We start from the raw sequence: 22772 nt of genomic DNA, 5'->3' as shown, positions 1-22772 counted from the left end.
CATACATACACATATCATCATTGTGGCACTCTGTTGGTTATGACAACAAGGGTTCCAATTGATCCAGTCAACAGAACAGCCTGCTCATGAAATTAATGTGCAAGTGGCTGAGTACTCCACAGACACGTGTACCCTTAACGTAGTTCTCAGGGAGATTCAGCATGACACAGAGTGTGACAAGGCTGGCCCTTTGAAAAACAGGTACAATGGAAACAGGAAGAAAGAGTGAGAGAAAGTTGTGGTGAAAGAATACAGCAGGGTTCGCCACCACCCCTGCTGAAGCCTTGTGGAGATTTAGGTGTTTTCGCTCAATAAACACTCACAATGCCCGGTCTGGGAATTGAAACTGTAATCCTATGACCGTGAGTCTGCTGCCCTAACCACTGGGCCATTGCGCATCCACATATATACATATATATATGCATATATTTATAAATATATATATATGTGAGTGTTCTTGTATCTCCTCTCTTGACATTGGATGATAGTACTGTCATTGCAATACAAGTAGTATCAGTCATTTCCGATCGTCCATGGAAACATTTCCAAATAAGGTAATATTTCATCTTCAGGTTGGCAACAGGAAGGGCATCTGGCTACAGAAAATCTGCATCAACTAATTTCCTGTGTCCCATGCAAAAATAGAAAAGTGTATATTATATCAACAACAGTAATAATATAATAAAAGTATATCTATTTATCTATCTCTCAAATTATCTGTTGCTCTCTAACAAGTTTATGGTGAAGCCTGTGCAGGGAAGACCTCCAGAATTTTCAGCCCCTGGACAATATCCCTGCTCACCACTATTGAGGTACAGGTGGTTATCTGCAAGTGTGAGCCCTGTGATCCTCTACTATTCTCTGGAGCAATGCCTTTTCCATTTTGTCTGCTGGGATCACGAGGCTGACTGAATTACAGGAAATTGAGAGAATTTAAGAATTTCTATCTATCCATGTATTTGCTGTAACTACACCTACTTCACTATTTTCATGATTCATAACTAACATTATTAATTAAACTATGTCTGATACAATTTAGATGTGACTTACTTCAATGACCAAATAGCGTCCAGGATCTCTTGACATTTTACCAAATTCAACCTCTAATTCATTAAAAGAGGGTCTGCTTTCAGCATCCAACATCCAGCCTGCAAAAAAACAAAAAAAAAAAAAAACAATTGAAACAATTTAGTATTTTATTTTATCTGTTTTAATTTATCCTATTTATGAAACATATACATTTTTTCCATAGTCATTGATAATCACGAACCTCCTACTCTTAGATTATTTACAATTGACGGATATTTGTCCTCATCTTGTTTGTTGTTAACACAACGTTTCGGCTGATATACCCTCCAGCCTTCATCAGGTGTCTTGGGGAAATTTCGAACCTGGGTTCTCATTCCTAAGGTATTTTTTGATGTTGTTGTTGTTGTTATTATCATTATCATTATTATTATTATTATTATTATTATTATTCAGGTCACTGCCTGGAATCGAACTTGGAATCTTGGGGTTAGTAGCCCGTGCTCTTAACCACTATGCCATATGCCCACGGGCATATGGCATAGTGGTTAAGATTCCGAGTTCGATTCGAGGCAGTGACCTAAATAATAATAATAATAATAATAATAATAATAATAATAATAATAATAATAATAACAACAACAACATCGAAAAATACCTTAGGAATGAGAACCCAGGTTCGAAATTTCCCCAAGACACCTGATGAAGGCTGGAGGGTATATCAGCCGAAACATTGTGTTAACAACAAACAAGATGAGGACAAATATCCGTCAATTGTAAATAATGTAAATAATTCTTCATCTCTTAAATATAGAACTGTACTCCTATTCTTACTGTCCCACCCACAATTTGGTACATTATTGGATCAGTCTTTCTGAAGACAGCTGGTTAAGGCCATCCCATATCTTCTCTCTTTGTCTTCCCAAATTTCTTGTTCCATTTAATTTCCTGGTTGTCATGAAATGCTCAAGGATTTTTATCTTTTCATATGGTGACCAATGAACTGAGCCTGTTGTCTCTTAAGAAACTTTCTGGCAACAGTAAACTGGCTGAACTAGCTAAGAAGTAGACAAAATGTTTTTGTTACTCTTAGTTATGTCCCTTTACAATCAGAGTTCAAATCCTGCTGAGGCTGTCTTTACATTTTGTTACTCATGTATCAATATTGTAAGTATAAATCAAGTACTAGGGTGGATTTAATTACCATGCCTGACCTCCATGATTTGTGGCCGTGTGTCTAAGTTAGAAATTCAATTTTCCTTTTCTGTTTATCACATCAATTTATTAATTTGATAGTTCCAATGTTAGTTGCCTGACATTAGTTAGTTCCACAGAAATACCATCTTTTTCTTAGAATCTGTGTTATAATCACAGGTTTAATGAGCAAATAATTATGTGCACAATATACTAAATAACTGCAGAACAGGATTCAGAGAAGATCTTTAGAAAATATCTTCAGTTTAAAGTACAAAGGAATAAAAAGAGGACATCACTCACATTTAATCATTATCATGTAGACATCGATTGTGCAAATGTTTGGCTGTGGTAGACGTTCTCCTTTCTCTAGCAAGTCTGGTACATGTGCTGCTCGGACATTTTCATAGGGTCGCTGGCCATACGTAAACAACTCCCAGACAGTGACCCCTGAAAAAAGAAAAAAACAAATTCATAACATGATTTATATTTTGAGAAGAAATAAGATCCTTGATATGTATGTTCAAGTATTCAGTCTTTTAGGCCCTTAACTCTAATGAAATGCAGTTTTGATGTGTGTTAGTTAATTACTAAAATAACTACTTAATTAATTATTAAAATGATAAAATATTTCAATGGAATAATAATAATAATAATAATAATAATAACAACAACAATAACAATACCAGGCAGTGGCTCACATGGCTTTTAATCTTAACTGATTAGAAGTGTTATCATGTACACTGTTTTGTCTTGGTATAGAAGATGGGCTACAGCAAATATTCTGCTCAATACCGCAGATTTACTTGTCATTTGGTTGACCTTAATCAGTTGAGTATGTCCCTTAGTGACTGACAATATGTGCATCTCAGATCATTAGCAGAAGTAGTGGGGGAGTATCATAGCCATGTGTCAAGAGGAATTCTTTGGGGTTTGAGTAATTCACCTCTGGAAACATGGGTGTTTTGTTCATCATCCTTAAACAAACATTATTCAGGGACCTTTTGAGAGGAATGGACTACACAAGCTGAAGAAAATTCTAACTGGGCTCTACCTGCAAAGTCATGCACTGTTTATCTTGATATGCGATCACCATGTTCCGCACATATGATTACGATGCATGTGACTGGTGTACCTTTATCAGGTGGGTAGTCATGATGGGTATATTTGGCTTCATATATTTGTACCTCAGTGTCACTTTGATGGCATGCACTGCTCTCTCACTCAATAATAATAATAATAATAATAACTGATGTTCACACAAAGCCCTCACCCATCAATGGTTAGTGTCGTCTGGCTTAAAATCAGAGACAGAATGGTTTATCATAGCAGCCCAAGATCTCGATGTCTATCTACAAGAAACTACCAGGTCAATATCTTAAAGAACAGCAGTAGTCCAGCACATCGTGTATATAAACAACAAAATGAAACCATTGATCATGTTGTCTCCATGTGCAGCCTTCTTGTGCCTACAGAGTATCTCAGCATATAGAGCAGCACAGAATATTCACCAGGTAATCTGCAAAGACTTGGACCTGCTCCATGATAAAAGCTGGTGGGAACACAAACCACCTCCAGTGCTTGAAAATGATCACATCTCACACCTTTGGAACTTTACTGTTCAAACTGACAGAAAGATAGATGCAAATTGGCCAGAAAATACATTGAAGGATTTCAGACAAAAATCATGCCTCCCCAACATGTCTGTCCCAATCGACATAAATGTATCTGTAAAGACCTACCAAAAACTGAGCAAGTATAAAGATCTTGAAATAGAAATTGGCAAAATGCGGAACCTCAAGACTAAAACAATAGTAAAAAGGGTGGAATTGCTACCTATCTCAGGTATCAGGAAATCCAAAAATGGAAGAAATTCAAAAAAATAAAGTTCATGGGAACTGCTCATATCCAATGAAAAATATTGCCTATGTAATCCCCAAAACATTTTAATCTGTAAACAGTGTCAAGATAATGATACACTATAGCAAACACCTTTTACTGTCATCTTAACATCACACTATCATCTTATAATCAAATTCCTTTTAAAACAAACTTCTAATTTTTTTTAATGTTTTGACAGACATTCTTCAGAACAACACTTTGTGCAAAACCAAAAATATGACACCTAGTCATAACACCAACTTGGACTTCTAACTTCTTTCTCTTGAGGTTTCTGGATGAAATTTGGAACCAGCTTGTACAAATATAAAGCAAAAGCCAAATATAATAATAATAGTAGTAGTAGTAGTAGTAGTAATAATAATATTGAGTTGCAGAACTTAGATAGAAGAACCAGAAAGCTGCTAACAATGCACAATGCACTCCATCCTGAAAGTAATATTGACCGACTCTACCTGTCAAGAAGGGAAGGTAGAAGAGGATTACTAAATGAGGAAGACACTGTTGGTGCTGCAATACTGGGGCTGAAAAATTACGTTGTACAGAGTAAAGGAAGAATACTTTTAGCAACCAGAGATACCAAAAAAAAAAAATGACTGAAACAATAAAAGAATTCAAAGAGAAAAGGAAAGAACAGAATGAACAAATGGAAAGAACAGAATGAACAAATGGAAAGAAATTGAACTGCATGGCCAATTCATGCAACAGACTGAACATGTTGGAAGTGAAGCCCCTCTGGCTTTAGATGATGGATGGGAACTTGAAATGGGAAACAGAAATGTTAATTATAGCTGGTCAGGAACAAGCTATTAGAACAAATCTGATCAATGCAAAGATCAACAAAACTCAGTCAGATAGCAAATGTAGAATCTGAAGGAAAGAAGATGAGAGTATCGATCACATTTTCAGTGAATGCAGGATACTAGCACAAAAGGAGTATAAGCACAGACATGACAGTATAGGTAAAAGAGTGCATTGGGATGATAGTCAAATATGTGTCTTTAAAACAACAGAATAGAGGTATGAACACAATCTAGAGACTGTGATAGAAAATGAGAATTACAGGATCTTGTAGGACTTCCCTAAAAGACTGACCATACTATTGAAGCAAGAAGACTGGACATGATCATTGAGAAGATCATTGATTTTACAATCTCCTATGGCAGCAGAATTGATACCGAAAAAATTGAGAAATGTCAGGATCCAGTCAGAGAGCTGAGGAGACTGTGGAAGACCAAAACAACAATTATTCCTATAGTAACAGGTGTACTTGGCACAAACATCCAAAAGGATACCTAAAACACTGAAAGAAATTGAAATTGAAACTTGCATTGTCAGCCTGCAGGAAAGTACCATTCAATATTCTACAAGAATCCTAAGAAAAATTCTTGAGATTTGAGAAGAATTGTTTTCACCGAACCTCAAGATATAAATACTTGTGAACTAAATTAGTGTGCACTAGTGTAATAGTGATGGTGATAATAATAATAATAATAATAATAATAATAATAATAATAATAATAATAATAATAATAATAATGATAATAATAATGATAATCATAATAAAAATAATTGCTTTAACTGGTACTTCACATGTATTGAGAAAAACGTTGTTACTGAGAGAATAACTTCAGTGTAAATAACTAAGGCAAGAGCACTGGTAACGTTTTACACTAGTGCTAGTGCCATATAAAAAGCACCCAGTACAGTCTGTAAAGTGGTTCATGTTAGAAGGGCATGCACCAGTAGAAGCCATGTCAAAGCAGACAACAGAGTCTGATGCAGTCCTCTGGCTTGCTAATTAATGTCAAACCATCCAACTCATGCCAGCATGGAAGATGGATGTTAAATGATGATGATTATATATATATATATATATATATATATATATATATATATATAAAGAAACAATGTGCACAAAAGAAGATAAGGGAGGGACAAGTTTTAACAAATGTTATATTAATTTAACACTTGTATATGTCTGTATAACTACTCATTGTGGCATACAGACATGCATACACACACACACAGACTTATACCAAATACCACTACTCCTATAGACACACATATACATGCATATTAATCAGACTTACCATAACTCCATACATCACTTTTATGAGTAAATATCCTGTGCTGGATGCACTCAAGAGCCAACCATTTAATTGGCATCTAAAAAAGAAAGAGAACATTTATTAGTGCCATTCCTTCTGATCAAATGCAGTGTTTTAGAGAATAAACATTCAGTGTTGTTGTTGTTACCTATTAATTACACATAACATTGGTAATGTTGGTATTTACCTATAGTTGCATTATTTGTGTGGAAAAGAGAGAAACATTGTGCCTACATCTATATGTGTTGGTGTGCATGCATGTATATGTGGGGGGGGGGGGAGAGAGAGAGAGAGAGCAAGCAATCTGTTGAGTGATGGAGAATGAAAAAGAGAGAGGGCCAGAGAAAGACTGATAAAGTAGGTAGGATATAAACGGTGGGTAAATTTCTTTAAAGACACAGTAATTAGAAAGATCAATAAATCAATAATTGAGACTCACTTTGCCACCAGCAGCTATGTATTCTTCTTCATTATAGTCGAGTAATTTGGCTAAACCAAAGTCTGTAATCCTTATTTGATTAGGAGTTTGCACTGAAACATAAAAAACAAGTGATACATTGAAAATATGAAATATAACTTATAATTATATATGCATATATATGTAATTATTCAGTTTTATTTCAAGATTTCTTGCCAACAAAGAAAGAGTAAGTTTTTTAACTAGATGCAAGGCTCCTTCATTGGAATTTCAACAACATCAACAGGAGATTTTTGCATGTATGTATTTGTGCAGTATTTGGAGTCAAGTGCAGAGTTGTATGTTTTGATTTATGTATGTATTCTCATGTATATAGTTGTATGCTTAATGAGCTGATGTTTGACATCGTTGGCCATTTCATTGATGCGTCAAGAAATTGTGTTATTACTAAGTGGGATCTTCTTCATAATGTTATCTGGTGTTTTGTGCATAACAGTTGACAAAACCTCTTTGATAACTGAGTGAAGTAATGTTTCTCCAATTGTGTGAAATGCTGGCTGCCAGCATTTCAAAAATTAAAGTTTATCAAAAATTTTAGAATTTGGCACATTAATGTACCTTTCCAAGCTAAATTGCTGGAGTTATTCAACTTTTTCCAGAAAAATGTTTTTAAAAAGTTATAGAGGTTTAATCATTTTCACCCAGTCAAGAAACACGATTTCAAAGTTGGCATTTTGTGTGTGACTGCACATTTTGTCAAAATCCTGAAAATAGCACTTTTGTTTTAATATGAAACTAAAGAATTATGCATGACATATAACCCCTCATAACTTTTTTATTTTTAGGAGTTTTCAGAAAATGTTTGCGAATTTGAATTCTAAACACGGTACTTCATACGATTATGCAAAAAAGAAAAATTGTAGTGGAGCTTGATTTTAAGGCATAGGCCTATTTGGCTGCTATTTTTAGCATGCATGACAACCATCTCAATGACTGCGATAAAAATATTTGATCTATAAACAAGTCTGCTTTTTTAATACAAAGGGACATCTCATGCGAGTAGTCAAATCCATAAAAGTGCATCCTTATTCTAGGCATGCCTAGATATCAGTAAATGCAGACTTAATTTCTAAAACTTCATTTTCACCCACAGAATGTTCATATCACCCACCATTTTCTAGAAATTCGCCAATCACCCACCTGTAGGTTGAAACCGCTCACTTTGGGAAGCTATGATATATATAAAAGTATATATATATGTATATATATATATACATACATATATATATGTATATATATATATACATACATATATATATGTATATATATATATATATATATATATATATATATATACATATATACATACATATATATATGTATATATATACATATATATATATATATATATATATATATATATATATATACATACATATATATATATATATACATATATATATACATACATATATATATGTATATCATCATCATCATCATCATCATCGCTTAACGTCCGCTTTCCATGCTAGCATGGGTTGGACGATTTGACTGAGGACTGGTGAAACCGGATGGCAACACCAGGCTCCAGTCTGATTTGGCAGAGTTTCTACAGCTGGATGCCCTTCCTAACGCCAACCACTCAGAGAGTGTAGTGGGTGCTTTTACGTGTCACCCGCACGAAAACGGCCACGCTCGAAATGGTGTCTTTTATGTGCCACCCGCACAAGCCAGTCCAGGGGCACTGGCAACGATCTTGCTCGAAAATCCTACAGGAGCCAGTCAGGCGGTACTGGCAACGGCCACGCTCAAAATGGTGCATCTCATGTGCCACCCGCACAAGAACCAGTCCAGGGGCACTGGCAATGATCTTACTTGGCTTGCCGGGTCTTCTCACGCACAGCACATTTCCAAAGGTCTCGGTCAGTAGTCATCGCCTCGGTGAGGCCCAATGTACGAAGGTCTTGCCTCACCACCTTAGCCCAGGTCTTCCTGGGCCTACCTCTTCCACGGGTTCCCTCAACTGTTAGGGTGTGGCACTTTTTCACGCAGCTATCCTCCTCCATTCTCACCACATGTCCATACCAGCGCAATCGTCTCTCTTGCACGCCACAACTGATGCTTCTAATGTTCAGCTTTTCTCTCAAGATACTTACACTCTGACGGGTATTCACATTGACATTACACATCCAACGGAGCATACTGGCTTCATTCCTTGCGAGCTTACGTATGTCCTCAGCAGTTACAGCCCATGTTTCACTGCCATGTAGCATGGTTGTTCGTACGCATGCGTCATACAGTCTGCCTTTTACTCTGAGTGAGAGTCCCTTTGTCGCCAGCAGGGGTAAGAGCTCTCTAAACTTTGCCCAGGCTATTCTTATTCTAGCAGCTACACTTTCAGCGCACCCACCCCCACTACTAACTTGGTCGCCCAGATAGCGGAAGCTATATATATATATATATATATATATATATATATATACATATATATATACATATATATACATATATATATATATATATATATATATATATATATATGTAAATGTATATATATACACCTTCATCATCATTGTTGTTTAATGTCTGCTTTCCATGCTGGCATGGGTTGGATAGTTTGAATGAAGACTGGCGAGCCAGAAGGCTACACCAGGCTCCAATCTGATCTGGCAAAGTTTCTACAGGTGGGTGCCTTTCCTAATGCCAACCACTCTGAGAGTGTAGTGGGTGCATTTATGTGTCACTGGCATGAGGGCCAGTCAGGCAGTACTGACAACGACCATGCTCAAAAGGTGGTTTTTTTTATGTGTTACCTGCACAGGAGCCAGTCCAGCGGTACTGGCAATGACCACACACACTATATATATATATATATATATATATATATATATATATATATATATATATATATACTTCATATCTGGTGTACAGTGATGCTACTTTTTAATAAATTATAAACATTAAGAAAAATAACATTCCCCAAGTGTAAAACCCCCTAAGCACTGTTGTATTACAGGAAACAATACAAACAAAAGCAGGAACAATGAATAATGACATTAATGAGGTAAGAAAATCACAATTTACAAAACAAATGAATTTCCTTTATCTATTGCCAATCATATTTAGACACCTTATGTTATGACTAATATGACATGATATTTAATAAAGTATAATAACTATCTGAACTGTGACTTTAGTGTAACTTTTAATATCAATCGATAGTTTAGAATTATAAAGGTGTTGCCATACTTACATAAAACATTCCTAGCTGCTAAATCCCTGTGGACAATGGCTCTGCCCTCTAAATAAGCCATACCCTGAAACAAACAATATACTGATTAAAGATTTTCATGATAAAGTTTTTAAATAACTTTAGAACAAATTATAAACATTTTTAGAATATTTCCAAAACAATATAAACAATTTTAAATATTCCAGCATAGTAGTTAGGTTGTTGGAATTACTGTCATAAGTTTACAGGTTCAATTCATGGACCAAGTGACACATTGTGCCCTTGTGCAAGGTACTTCATCTTATTTTTCTCCAGTTTACCAGTCTACTCAGCTGAAAATGAACACCAACTGACTGTTGGTGTAGCTTTCTCTCTCTCCACTTGTCACACCCTGGATGTTCTGTTGGGTGGGAGGGCTGTTAGTTTGCAACTACATAGTTAGCAAAAGATACATGTCTTATTCACTTGCCAGTAACATCTATTCTAAGATTTCTTTTAATGTTTTAATGAAGAAGTACCTTCAAAATATTTGTTAAGATAATTGTAATTAATTTAAATATTTTAATAATTTTTAGTACATAACATATATTGTACTAACTATATGTATTCTGAATAACAGATTACAGTAACTGAACACACTAAAAAATTATAAGCTCTGAGTTTTGTAGATTTTTTAAAAACATGACAACTTTTAAATGTAGCTAAAATATAACCAGCAATATGTTCCTTGCTGCTGGTTTCATCAGCTGCAACAAGGAGGCTGTCAGAAGAACAGACCAATACTAAGTGTTTATCACCATATGCAAATACCAACTGAGTTGGTTGAGACATGTTATAAAACATCTGACAAACAGATGTGCCAACCATGTCCTTAAGTGGACCCCTCAGGGGCAACGACACAGGGGATGTTCAAAGATGAAATCATCAACAGAGATCATCAGTCAGTAAATCTATGGTGGAATGATGCACTTAGGGTAGATGACTTATGCACTACCAAATGCGGGAGCACCTAAGTGCAAGTAATACAATACACACTCAATAAATCTAATATTTCAACAAAAAAAGAAAATTCTTACCTTAGCAATCTGTGTACACCAGTTGAGTAGAACTTGGGATCCTATAGCTTTCTGATTTTTGCGGATATAATCGAGCAGACAACCGAGTGGCATGAGGGGTGTAATCAACATCATCTGAGCAGTCATACACACAGCTAATATTCTGATACAACATTGCTGATCAACTGAGCACATTACTCGAGCTTCCTCTAACAGTTCCTTATTCTGGCTTGGTGATGTTCCTTCTTGGAGAACTTTGATTGCAACAGGAATCTTCACATTTTCTCCATCAGGAATCCAGAATCCCTTTAAGAAACCAGAAATATTAAAACAGGTAAGTTGCCAAGTAAATATATAAAAGGAACAAAATAGCACCAAATGCTAAATGCCAAAAAAGAGAAATATTGAATATTTTATTTTCTGTTGGACACAAAAAAACAAAACAAAACAAAACAAACTAAACACCAACTTATGATTTAAAACTGATACTCAGATCAACAATTCTGAGAAGGCTACATCAACTATTGCCCAATAGCTAAGTCAAAGGTGTAACAACAGATGAGAGTGGAGGCAGATATGAATGGGCACAAAATTTCTTTTTGTTTATTAAGCCTGTCCCCTAAGTAGGAGGTGTTAAAAATTCTCTTTACCTGCAGGTATCGAGAACCCTTGCTATAACACTGAGATAATTTGTCATTAGATTCATATTCTACCCACTTTGTTGTACATGATGTGAAATACCCCCATCAAGACAAGTGACCTTGTAATTTTATTTTTTCTGAAGATCTTTAGGTTTATCAACTGAAACACAAACCCCTTTGTCCGTAATCTATTTCTTAAAGTCTACAGCAACACACACACACATATTTGTCTGTGTTTGGATTGTCTCTGCACAGGGGTCACCTGGACTCCCACTTTTGCTGTGAACAAGAATTAATCTTCTCTCTTCCTTCCATTGTGCCATAAGGGCTCAATTCACTACTTCCTTTCATCTGACACCAACCTAACACAGATTCATATATACATCCCACATCCAACTGTCCCCCTCCACCTACACACCTGCATACTGCCTGCCTTAGTACCCTCTCCACACCACTATACAAACATCCATACACACTGTTCAACTCATTACTCACCTCACACACCATTACACACATACCCACATACAATCTTCACTAACATCACCACACCTACCACTATACGAGCAACCACACACACTGTTTAACTCAGTACACACATGACTATGCACACTCTCACACCTACACAAGCACATAATACCTGAACACAGACAATATACACACACACACACGCCACATGCATAAACACACACAACACACATAGACAAATATAACTTTGTCCACAAACATACACTATACACATGCACACTATTTGGTCACAGACACACATACACATGTGCACACACCACCTGAATAAGCACACAACTGCTACACACAACACACGTTAGACTCATTTGCCACCATTCACACTCACACACACCAAAATCACATACGCACACACGCTTGTGCACCTTAGTTCATTGGGGTCACCATTACCTTTATTGATATTATTATTATTATTATTATTATTATTATTATCATAATTATTATCTCCCTTTTATTCAACCTCTTTTCTCTAGTCATTTCACCATGTTGGACTGTTGAATTCTGCACATTGTTTCTCTCTGTTTTTTTTCATTCTCTCTCTATTTTTTTCCCTCTTAATCCTTTCTGTTGAAGAGCGTAGGTTTGAAACATAAAAGACTTTTCCATTTTTCCTGAGCATTAAACAAATACACCTGTTTGTTGTTCATACACCAGCCTTCATCTTTTGTTTTCTGTAAATTTGAACTATATATATATATATATATATATATATATATATATATATATATATATATATATATATATGTATGTATACATAAACCAAAGGTATAACAGAAAGAACACAACAAACGGACACTAACAAAATACAACGTGAAAAATAAATGATAGCACGACCTGCATGTTGTGTTTTGTTGGTTTCTGTTTGTTTTGTTCTTTCTGCTCTACCTTTGATTTATCCATGTAGCACTCCATACAACCTGTTGCTTACTTTGTTTTATATATATATATATATATATATATATATATACACATCATCATTCAATGTCTGTCTTTAATGCTGGCATGGGTTGGACAGTTTTACAGGAGCTGATAAACCAGAGGACTGCACTAAACTCCAATGTCTACTTTGGCATGGTTTTTACAGTTGGATGCCTTTCCTAACACCAACCACTTTACAGAGTAGACAGTGCTTTTTATGTGTGTATGTGTGCATATAATATATACAACTAATAGAGAGGGATTATCAATCTGGACAAAATACTTCATTAGCTCTCTGTTGGCATACCAGGCTAACGAAATTATTTAGATTACTGAAGAACTTCAGGTAATCTTGTGGCAGGGATCAAGGTTATATGGTTCATCACAATTCTATATTGTAAATCAGTGGATGGGCTCCACACAAACTGGTTTTTACACAGATTGATATATAAAGAACAAGTTTAAAATAATGGTCATTATGTATTTTTCCTTTATTGGAGCAAATTTGGCCTACAGCTGTTTCCAGTGGGGTTCTAGTTTTTTTTCATTCGCAAAATATGCATTTTTTAAAAGACCGCAAAAAATCTGAAAACTGACTAAAATAAAGTTTTCCAGTCTAACTGTGAAGGTGTGATATTGTGGAGAAAAAAATTGGAGGAAAAGTTACAGAGGTTTAAAAATAGAAAAATTGTGTATTTTTAGCCAATAGTGAGACAGAAATTTTCTGTGTTTAGCAGAGTGGTATCAACTTTAGGTTGTACCCTGTGAAATTTATAGCTTAGCATCTGTGAAATGACCTCTTCATTGTAGGTTTCTAAATAAACAGAAAAATCTAATAAAATCAACATATATCATCTTACTGTTTCTTTTGTCTCTTCATTGATTGTATGTTTTTATTATTGTTTAAAAATTTGTTATATTAATATATTTGTCTGCATGGGTTTACTTTATGTGTATTTCAGTATTATGTATACCTGTCATGTATTTTGTGCATCCTTAATATATAAGTGCATGTGTGTGTGTGTGTGTGTGTGTGTGTGTGCGTGCATGCACATGTGTGTGTGTGTGTGTGTGACTGTGAAAATGGGGTGTCTGTCTCCAAAACTTTAAAGTTGAGTAATGTTTTCATGCTTGAATTTTTAAACTATGATAAGAATAACACTGGTCAACAAAGAATTTGTCCCAAGAAAAAGAATACCTATATCTTATATGGTTCTGCATGCAGAATTCAAAAATAATGTCAAATTGTATGTACTAAGTTCACATATTCCATTCACCTTCATAATGCCAAGAAACTGTAGAAACATCACAAACAACTTTTGCTATATATGAAAAATATGTAAAATATTAAGGTAATTGATGAAAAATATCTACAATAAAATTCTAATTGATAAATATGAATTTTTATTAAAACAAAACACAAGGGTGAAATAAATCTCGTGGTGTGAAGAATCAACACATGCGAGTGAAACACAACAAAGTGTGCGGTTGTCATGGTAACAAGCTGTTAATGTCTTGCTGTCTGCCGTTTGGCTAAAATTACCCAAATTTCTCAACTTTAATTCCAAATAACATCAGATTCTTTAATTTACAAGATAAAGTAATTGCTTGATTGTAATTCAGAGTTGCATCAACATTGAAAGCAATCTGAGCAAAATTGAAGTGGGCTCATTTTGCGAATGAGAAAGACTAGATCCTCCAGTAGTCATTATAGATATATTACTGGTAAGTTTACTCAATTGGTCTGTTAATAGAGAAAAATTGAACGACTTAAGAAACTTAATGCTACTTTCATCAGAGCCATTTCTGGTTAGAATAAGCAGAGCACTGAAGGAACGGCTTTTCCATGAAGAAGTGGGGAAGAAGAAGAGGGAAAGATGCAAGTAGATGAGAGAACAGAGGAAGACAAGTTACAAAGGGGTGAAAAGAAGTAAGGGGATGGTATAAGAGTCACTTAATAGAAGCAGGGGTATTGTACTGCCAAAATTTGGAAGAGGAACAATCATAAAACATGTTTGTAGTCAGGTCAACACACATTACCATATTAGCATTGTTTATAGGTTAGATATTCTCCAACCATTGTGTTGAAATTTGATATGGGCTTTTTATACACATGGTCAGTCTAAGACTAATGTTTAGTTGTTGTTGCTGTCTAGCATAGTAGGGGAATTATATTAGAAAATAAGGGAATATCAGTGATAATCATATTGGGGAGGTCAAGAATGCTCTTCTTAGCCAGGATATGAATTCTGATAGATTGAGAGATGTTAGGCTGGAATAGGATGATGTCAATTTTAACACACATATATCTCTCTATATACAAACACACATGTCTGTCTGTATGTACGTATGTATGTACGTCTGTATGTAAGTATGTATATATGTCTCTTCTATTTTTTTTGATTATTATAAATCTTCCACTGAGTGGGGGAGCCAGTTTCCAACAAAGATACAAGGTTCCATCTTTGGGATGTAGTTAACACAGACGAATTCACATTTGGCACTTGAGAAAAGTCTTACATACTTTTACTGTTCCACTCACAGATTGCACTAGTAATGTACGGATTAGCCGGTCGATTTCTCTTTCTGAAAATCCCAGTTTATCCAGAGTCTCCTTTAAGTATTTACTAACAAAACCTAGTGCTCCAATTATTACTGGTATGAATGAATATGTATGTATGTATGTATGTATGTATGTATGTATGTATGTACGTACGTACGTATGTATGTATGTCATCTGACTCAGTTTTTAATTTTTCATAACTCACCTTATAGACAGTTCCAAATGCTCCAGATCCAATTATGCCACCTTTTCTAAGTTCGGATTCTTTAATTAATCGAAGTTGGGCCAAATCAGGTTTTATATCAGTTGGATTGAGAGGCTGAATTACCCAAGAAACAAAATTAAATGAGAAGGTGATCAACTATGAGATCTAACTATTTTAATTTTGTAACTGTTTATGGAAAATATATAAGTTAATTAACAAATAGTGTATTTCAATTACTATTGATTTATTTCACTTAGAAGTAAATTAACATAAAAATTTCAGGTAAAATAAAGTTTTTCTTATAGTCAGATAAATATTTCAAATAAATAAGATAAACACTTTGTAGGTGATGCCAAGAGAGATTAAGGAAACCTTAGATACATAACAAAATATCATAGCAGTAGTAAAAGGCACTTATGAGGTCATCATCATCATCGTTTAACGTCCGCCTTCCATGCTAGCATGGGTTGGACAATTTGACTGAGGACTGGTGAACCAGATGGCTACACCAGACTCCAATCTGATTTGGCAGAGTTTCTACAGCTGGATGCCCTTCCTAATGCCAACCACTCCGAGAGTGTAGTGGGTGCTTTTACGTGCCACCAGCATGAAGGCCAGTCAGGCGGTACTTGCAATGGCCATGCTCAAAATGGTGTATTTTACGTGCCACCTGCACAGGGGCCAGTCCAGCGGCACTGGCAACAACCTCGCTCGAATGTCTTTTCACGTGCCACCAGCACAAGTGCTAGTAAGGCGACGCTGGTAACAATCACGCTCAAATGGTACTATTTACGTGCCACTGGCACAGAAGCCAGACAGCTGCTCTGGCAATGATCACGCTTGGACGGTGCTCTAAGCGGTCCACTGGTACAGGTGCCATCACGATTTTGCTTTCACTTGCCCCAACAGGTCTTCGCAAGCCAAGTTGGTATAAAAAGGTTCCCGGGCTAGTTCTGTAGTTTGCCAACAGATGGCAGCACACAATTGTGTGCACAGTGAGAGCTAGCAGTGACCTTCATGAGGCAGGCAGTGTGCTGAGTGACATCACCATGTTTACTTAGCAAGTTGTGAAATTTGTGTTTTTGTGATCATATGTACACTGTAGTCTGTGATTTTATCATGGACAGGAACAAAGATCTAACATGAAATTTTGTTTTCAACTTGGGAAGTCTGTTACAGAGACATTGAGCATACTTAGGCAAGCTTATGGCAATGAGGCAATGGGTCGTACGCAATGTTTTGAGTGGCACAAGCACTTCAGATAATGAGCAATCTGGAAGACCTGCTAAGAGCATCACCTCCAGAAATATGGAGAAAATTCATCAGCTTGTGCATGAGGTTTGTCAAAGGACAATGTTTTGAAGCAATTGAGGGAGGATATTCAGTGCAAACAACTGGATCTGTGGAGCGCAAAGAATTAGATTCTTCACCATGATAATACACCCCATCAGCGAGGTTTCCTCACTCATGAGTTTCTCATCAAAAACAACAAGGTATCCCTTCAACACCTGCCCTATTCACCAGATTTAACACCTGCAGACTTCCATCTCTTCCCCACGATAAAAATGCAGTTCAAAGGTCACTGTTGTTTATTGAGATCTAGAGCAAATTGCAGAATATCTTCGATTCAATTTGCTTATGGAAAACAACTTCCAGGACAGATTCCAAAAGTGGCAGGAATACTGGGACCGGCGTATTGCTGCACAAAGTGACTATTTTGAAGGAGATGATATTAAAACTTAAATAAATAAGTTATTTTTTTTATTAAACATAACTAGTCCAGGAACTTTTTGATACTGCCTTGTATTTCCATCACCATCTATCCAAGAACATAATATAGTTCTATAGCTGGGATTGAACCAATAAGTTACAGATTCATAGCAATGATGAATAAACTGAAGAATATGAATGTTAAATAAAGGACAATATTATGATCTAATGAATGGTTGTGAGACTCTCTTTATCAAAGTTAATCAAGTAAGTTAATCCATAACTAAGATTATATCGAATTTTATAAACAATCAAGATAATCCTTAACCAGGATTATATTTGACTTTATAAACACAAATTAAAAACACAAATAATGAACCAGCCAAATTTGACACACAAGTTATTGGTTAATTCTTAATTTACAACAGTTTAATGAAATATCAAAATGCCAACCTCGTTTTCATCATAACCTAGCATTGCAGCATTTAATTTGGTAACAGCTGCTATTTCTCGCCTTCGTTTACAGGAGTAATAGATTGCAAAACCAGTAGAGAAAACTATCATAAGTACTCCGATTACGGCACCAATGATGATATAATTGGTTTTCTTCTGTTTTTCTCTGTAGATTTAAAAAAAAATGACATTTTAAATACATGCAAATATACATACAAGGTGGGGGAGTGTTCCTAACCTTAAGGGTATCACGAAAGGCCTGGTTGGAAGCCCAACCTTTTGAGTTCTTTTACAGGTCTTAGAAAAGCTGAAGGCCAACTGCAGTAAGTGTGTGATTCTGAGAAATATGTTGAATAAAATCATAATCAACTGATCCTCCTGAATTTTCATTTACCTAAAGCTAGGAACTTTTCAGCACCTCACCCCCACCCCTCATCATTATTGACATTGTTTAATGCCAACTTTTCCATGCATGCATAGGCCAAATGGAATTTGTTGAGGCAGATGCCAGTATGGCTCTATGCCCTTCCTATTGCAATTCACTGGAACTAAATATGTCTTGTTAAGTTGTATGATAACCTCATGTCACTTGTTGCACAGTACCATAAAAACATAACCCGGTAGACACTATAATAAGTGGTTGGCATCAGGAAGGGTATGGTTTCATGCCAAAGCAGACACTGGAGTTTGGTACAGTCTTCAGACCCACTGGTTCCCGTCAAACTGTCCAATCCATGACAGTATGGCCATTAAACCTTTTGTTACTGCATTTATTTTGAGATGCTCTGTGTTTCTTTTAATTACTTTAAATATAACAAAGAATTTAGTAAAATAACTTAGTTATTACTCAGTTAGTGTTAGGAACATAAATTGTGACTAAGGTTTGGTGGAAGATTCGTGGGTAAGGCTGGAACAATGCGAAATAAATCCAAGGTAAATCACAGGAAAACAGGCATATGAATTAATGGTGATTTATCTCTACATTCAATATTTCAGGGTTATGACCCCCCCCCCCCCCCTTCAGGAATTAGCAAATGTTGCAGATGTACATATAACTCTCTTTTGAAGAGAGTTATATGTACAAAAGAGAGTTATATATAACTCTCTTTTGAAGAGAGTTATATATAACTCTCTTTTGAAGAGAGTTATATGAAGCTAGCTGGTTGCTATAACAACTTTCTGCACATGTCTACTCCCCACATACTCAAACATGTCCGTCTGCAACATTTCCTAATTCCTGAAGAGGGGGGGGGGGGTCATAACCCTGAAATATTGAATGTAGAGTAAATCATCATTAATTCATATGCCTGTTTTCTTGTGATTTACCTTGGATTTATTTCGCATTGTTCCATCCTTACCCATGAATTTTATAGAATATATTCCACACAATGCTTCATACTAACTATTCCAATATATATATATATATATATACCTACACACACATGCACACAAGCACATTAAGAACATATATAGAATAAAGTTACATACTGTATTCTTGCAAGTATCACAGGATGGCTGTCATCAACACAGACAGTACGACCTCTCAGCTCTTCATCTTGTACCGAATATGGCTTAAATAATGGACAGACTGCCGTGCAGTTAAACTACATTAAATAGAAAAGAAAATATTTTGTCAATTGCATTTAAAAAAATTTTCTCTGGTAAAACTACAATGAAAACAAATCTATAACACATTTGATAGGAAATAGTACAAATGTTGCCTTGTTGTTTTTTTTTTAATTTTAGGTAAAATGATTTTAAATCTGGATAACTTTTCTAGTAAAGCATTTAACAGAAATCCTTATAGTAAAGAAACTGAATAAAATTGAATCACACAAAGGGAAATCTATAATTTTCCTTGATATCCTGTTTGAGAAATAATTCTTGTAGATTTAGAAGATGACTCAGTAGATATATTCTTTTTCAAATGTCTGCAACAGCATTTCAAATGCTACACCAGGAATCTCCTCTATTAACTTCAGTAAGATCCTCAGTTTCATGTTGTTTGTTTCTGTCAATAACATCAATGTACTTGTGAGATCTCCATTAGAGTGCAGAAGTCTTCAAACTTACTCCATCAATTTTATGGGAACTTACCTTCCAAATAGTAACCACTTTATAGTGTGTCCTTTGTTTTTTCGTGTAACCAGCACTAGTGAGGTTGCCATGCAGCTTGCAAGACTACAAACCTCAAGAGAAGTGGTTTTAAGCTACAAGATCAGGGATTAAAGTATGAGAAAATGGTTGAGGGCAGAAACGGGTTACATCTATGTAACTTAGCAGTTTGGCAAAATGAAACTGGTAGAATAATGGCCATATGTAAAAATAAGTACTAGGGTTGATCTGATGGCTAACCTCTTATAAGTTTTGTTGAAATCGAGAAAAGAATCAACCCTGTCTTTATTTCTTATCTTTTACTTGTTTTCATAATTAGATGGGCAGCCATGCCGAGGCACAGACTTGAAGGGTTTTAGTTGAATGAATCAATTGCACTTCCTTATTTTTTTAAAGCCCAGTACTTATTCTATCAGTTCTGTTGTGCTGAACAGCTAATTTATGGTGACGTAAACAAATTAACAGTGATGGGTGCTAATCGGTGGGAGCGCTTGGCAGTGATGAGTATAAGTGCAATGTTATTACCAGTTCCAACATGCTTGTGGCACATTCGAACTCATAAACAAGTCAGTCACTATGCTTTATCACAGAGAATATTTCTCACTGTAGACAAATGGTGTAAATACACCTAAATCAGCTCACAGCACCACCAACAATGGCTGTCAAGAAGTGGTGGGGGACAAATGCATACACAAAGACACAGAAAAACAAATATATACACACATATATATATATATATATATATAGTATATAGAAAGGATTATAGTCCAAGCTGTGCCCTTGTGAAGCACATCTGCAAATTCCAATGGTCAGATACATGTATTTTTTCTTTTACTTGTTTCAGTCATTTGCCTGCGGCCATGCCAGAATACCACCTTAAAGTGTTTTTAGTTGAAGAAATCGACCTCAGGACTTATTCTTTGTAAGCCTAGTACTTATTCTCTTGGTCTCTTTTGCTGAACTGCTAAGTTACAGAGATGTAAATAATATGTATATTATATATGCATATTATTATCATGGTTCTGGGTGTGTGTGTATATATATATATATATATATATATATATATATATATATATATATATATATATATATATATATGCATTTAATGGGCTTTTTCCAGTTTCTGTCTACCAAATCCACTCACAAGGCTTTGGTCAGGAACCTGCCCAAGTGTAACTGAACCTAGAACCATGTGTTTGGGAAGCAAACTTCTTACCACATCCTGGTCTCCCACATGACAGGTGGGGATGCTTACCACTGTATTATGGATATGACAACATATATAAAATCTATTATTTGGTTATCATGTGAAAAAGGGAAAAGTGATTGTTACAATTTTCAGCTATATCTTAATTGAAGTAATTATTATGTAAAACTTACCATAGTTTGGTTGTTGTTTAAATAAATCTTTAAATTGCGACAGGCAACACAGTCAGATGATGTAGGACCATGACAGCCATTCAAACACTCGTTATGGCATTCAATACATTTCATCTGTTCTCTATCACTAAAATAGTTGTTCGAACATTTGCTTGTGCAGTATGGCTTCATCTTAAAGTTGCGACATTTTCTGCAGGAATAATTCCCTTCACCAAAACACGTTTCACATTCTTTATGACAAGGAACACATAACTGCAAACAAAAAGAAATTTTTTAAAGTTTTGCAAGAATGAAAGAACGTTGCATCTTCATTAAAAGGTTAAGAGAATTCAAAAAGCAGAAATTGTATTATAGAAGTTTCAAAAGAATCAATTATATCAAGATTGTTCTTTCGTCTGTTCATTTTAAATTTGTTTTTCCATGCTAGCATAGGTTAGATGACTATGTATTATTTAGGCAGAATTTTACAGCTAGATTCTCTTTGTGTTGCTAACCATTATCTTTGTTTTGAAAGCAAGGAATCTCCTATTCCATCATTAGGATGATATAGACCACAGCTATAATGTTGGCTGCTGATTGCTTGCAGGGAAATGCAGCAACTGTGCATCTATTCTTGAAACATCTATAAGAGTATCTTCACACCATCTTCCTTAATTCCTCTTTCTTCTCATCTAGCTTTGGTTATTACTTTAAAGACCAGCTTTACCTAAGACCAATAATTCAAACCTACCATATAACTGTTCTAAGAGAATACTAGCATATATAATCATTATGAACTTTTTTCAATTGATCCTTTATCGACCTCTTGTGATAACAATTCTACTTGACGTTTAAATATATAAATGTCATAATCTGATCTGAAACCAGCTGTTTGCCTGTTTATAATTTTATTCTATTCTACATGTACCTGCTTGATTGAAACACTGCCTATAGTTAATTGTTATTAGGCAGCAATAACAGTCCTGCTTTTTCAGTTGCACTTCAAGAAGTTGGAGTTTAGGCAGCAAGTCAACTTGAGCACTAATTGCATGTACCTATTACCTTGCATCCTCAAACATAATATTACCTGAATTATATACATATGTACACACACACACACACACACACACACACACACACACACACACATACACACACATATGCACACACACATACGTACAGAGAGAATACACAAGGAGTTTTCATCAGCTGACATGATGTAATAGGTATGTACTATGAGTGCTCAGTTCAGTTTACCACTAAATACTCTGGCTTGAACTGCAACTGAAAAATGTGCTGAAATCGCCTATCAAAGGCGACTAAAAGTGGTTTCTCCTTGAGTGGGTGGATA

The 22772-nt window shown here is 35.4% G+C and overlaps 1 protein-coding gene across 1 annotated transcript in view; it reads right to left on the bottom strand.

The window, feature by feature from the left end:
• Window positions 1-22772, bottom strand: part of LOC106882365 (epidermal growth factor receptor) — a 42204-nt gene that overhangs the window by 7275 nt on the left and 12157 nt on the right. Inside the window, exons 5-14 of the mRNA XM_089358748.1 lie at window positions 21443-21694; window positions 19436-19551; window positions 17948-18113; window positions 15785-15898; window positions 10957-11241; window positions 9902-9965; window positions 6670-6761; window positions 6213-6288; window positions 2524-2670; window positions 1051-1148 (exon numbers count right to left, since the gene is read on the bottom strand). Coding sequence (XP_089214874.1) covers window positions 1051-1148; window positions 2524-2670; window positions 6213-6288; window positions 6670-6761; window positions 9902-9965; window positions 10957-11241; window positions 15785-15898; window positions 17948-18113; window positions 19436-19551; window positions 21443-21694 — 1410 coding nt within the window. The remainder of the gene's footprint in view (window positions 1-1050; window positions 1149-2523; window positions 2671-6212; window positions 6289-6669; window positions 6762-9901; window positions 9966-10956; window positions 11242-15784; window positions 15899-17947; window positions 18114-19435; window positions 19552-21442; window positions 21695-22772) is intronic.

The sequence above is a fragment of the Octopus bimaculoides genome, chromosome 10 (assembly GCF_046866305.1).
Source record: "Octopus bimaculoides isolate indiv1 chromosome 10, ASM4686630v1, whole genome shotgun sequence".
Classification (NCBI taxonomy): Eukaryota; Metazoa; Mollusca; class Cephalopoda; order Octopoda; family Octopodidae; genus Octopus; species Octopus bimaculoides.
Note: the sequence above shows the minus strand (reverse complement) of the source record. Positions and strands in the feature narration are given on the sequence as shown.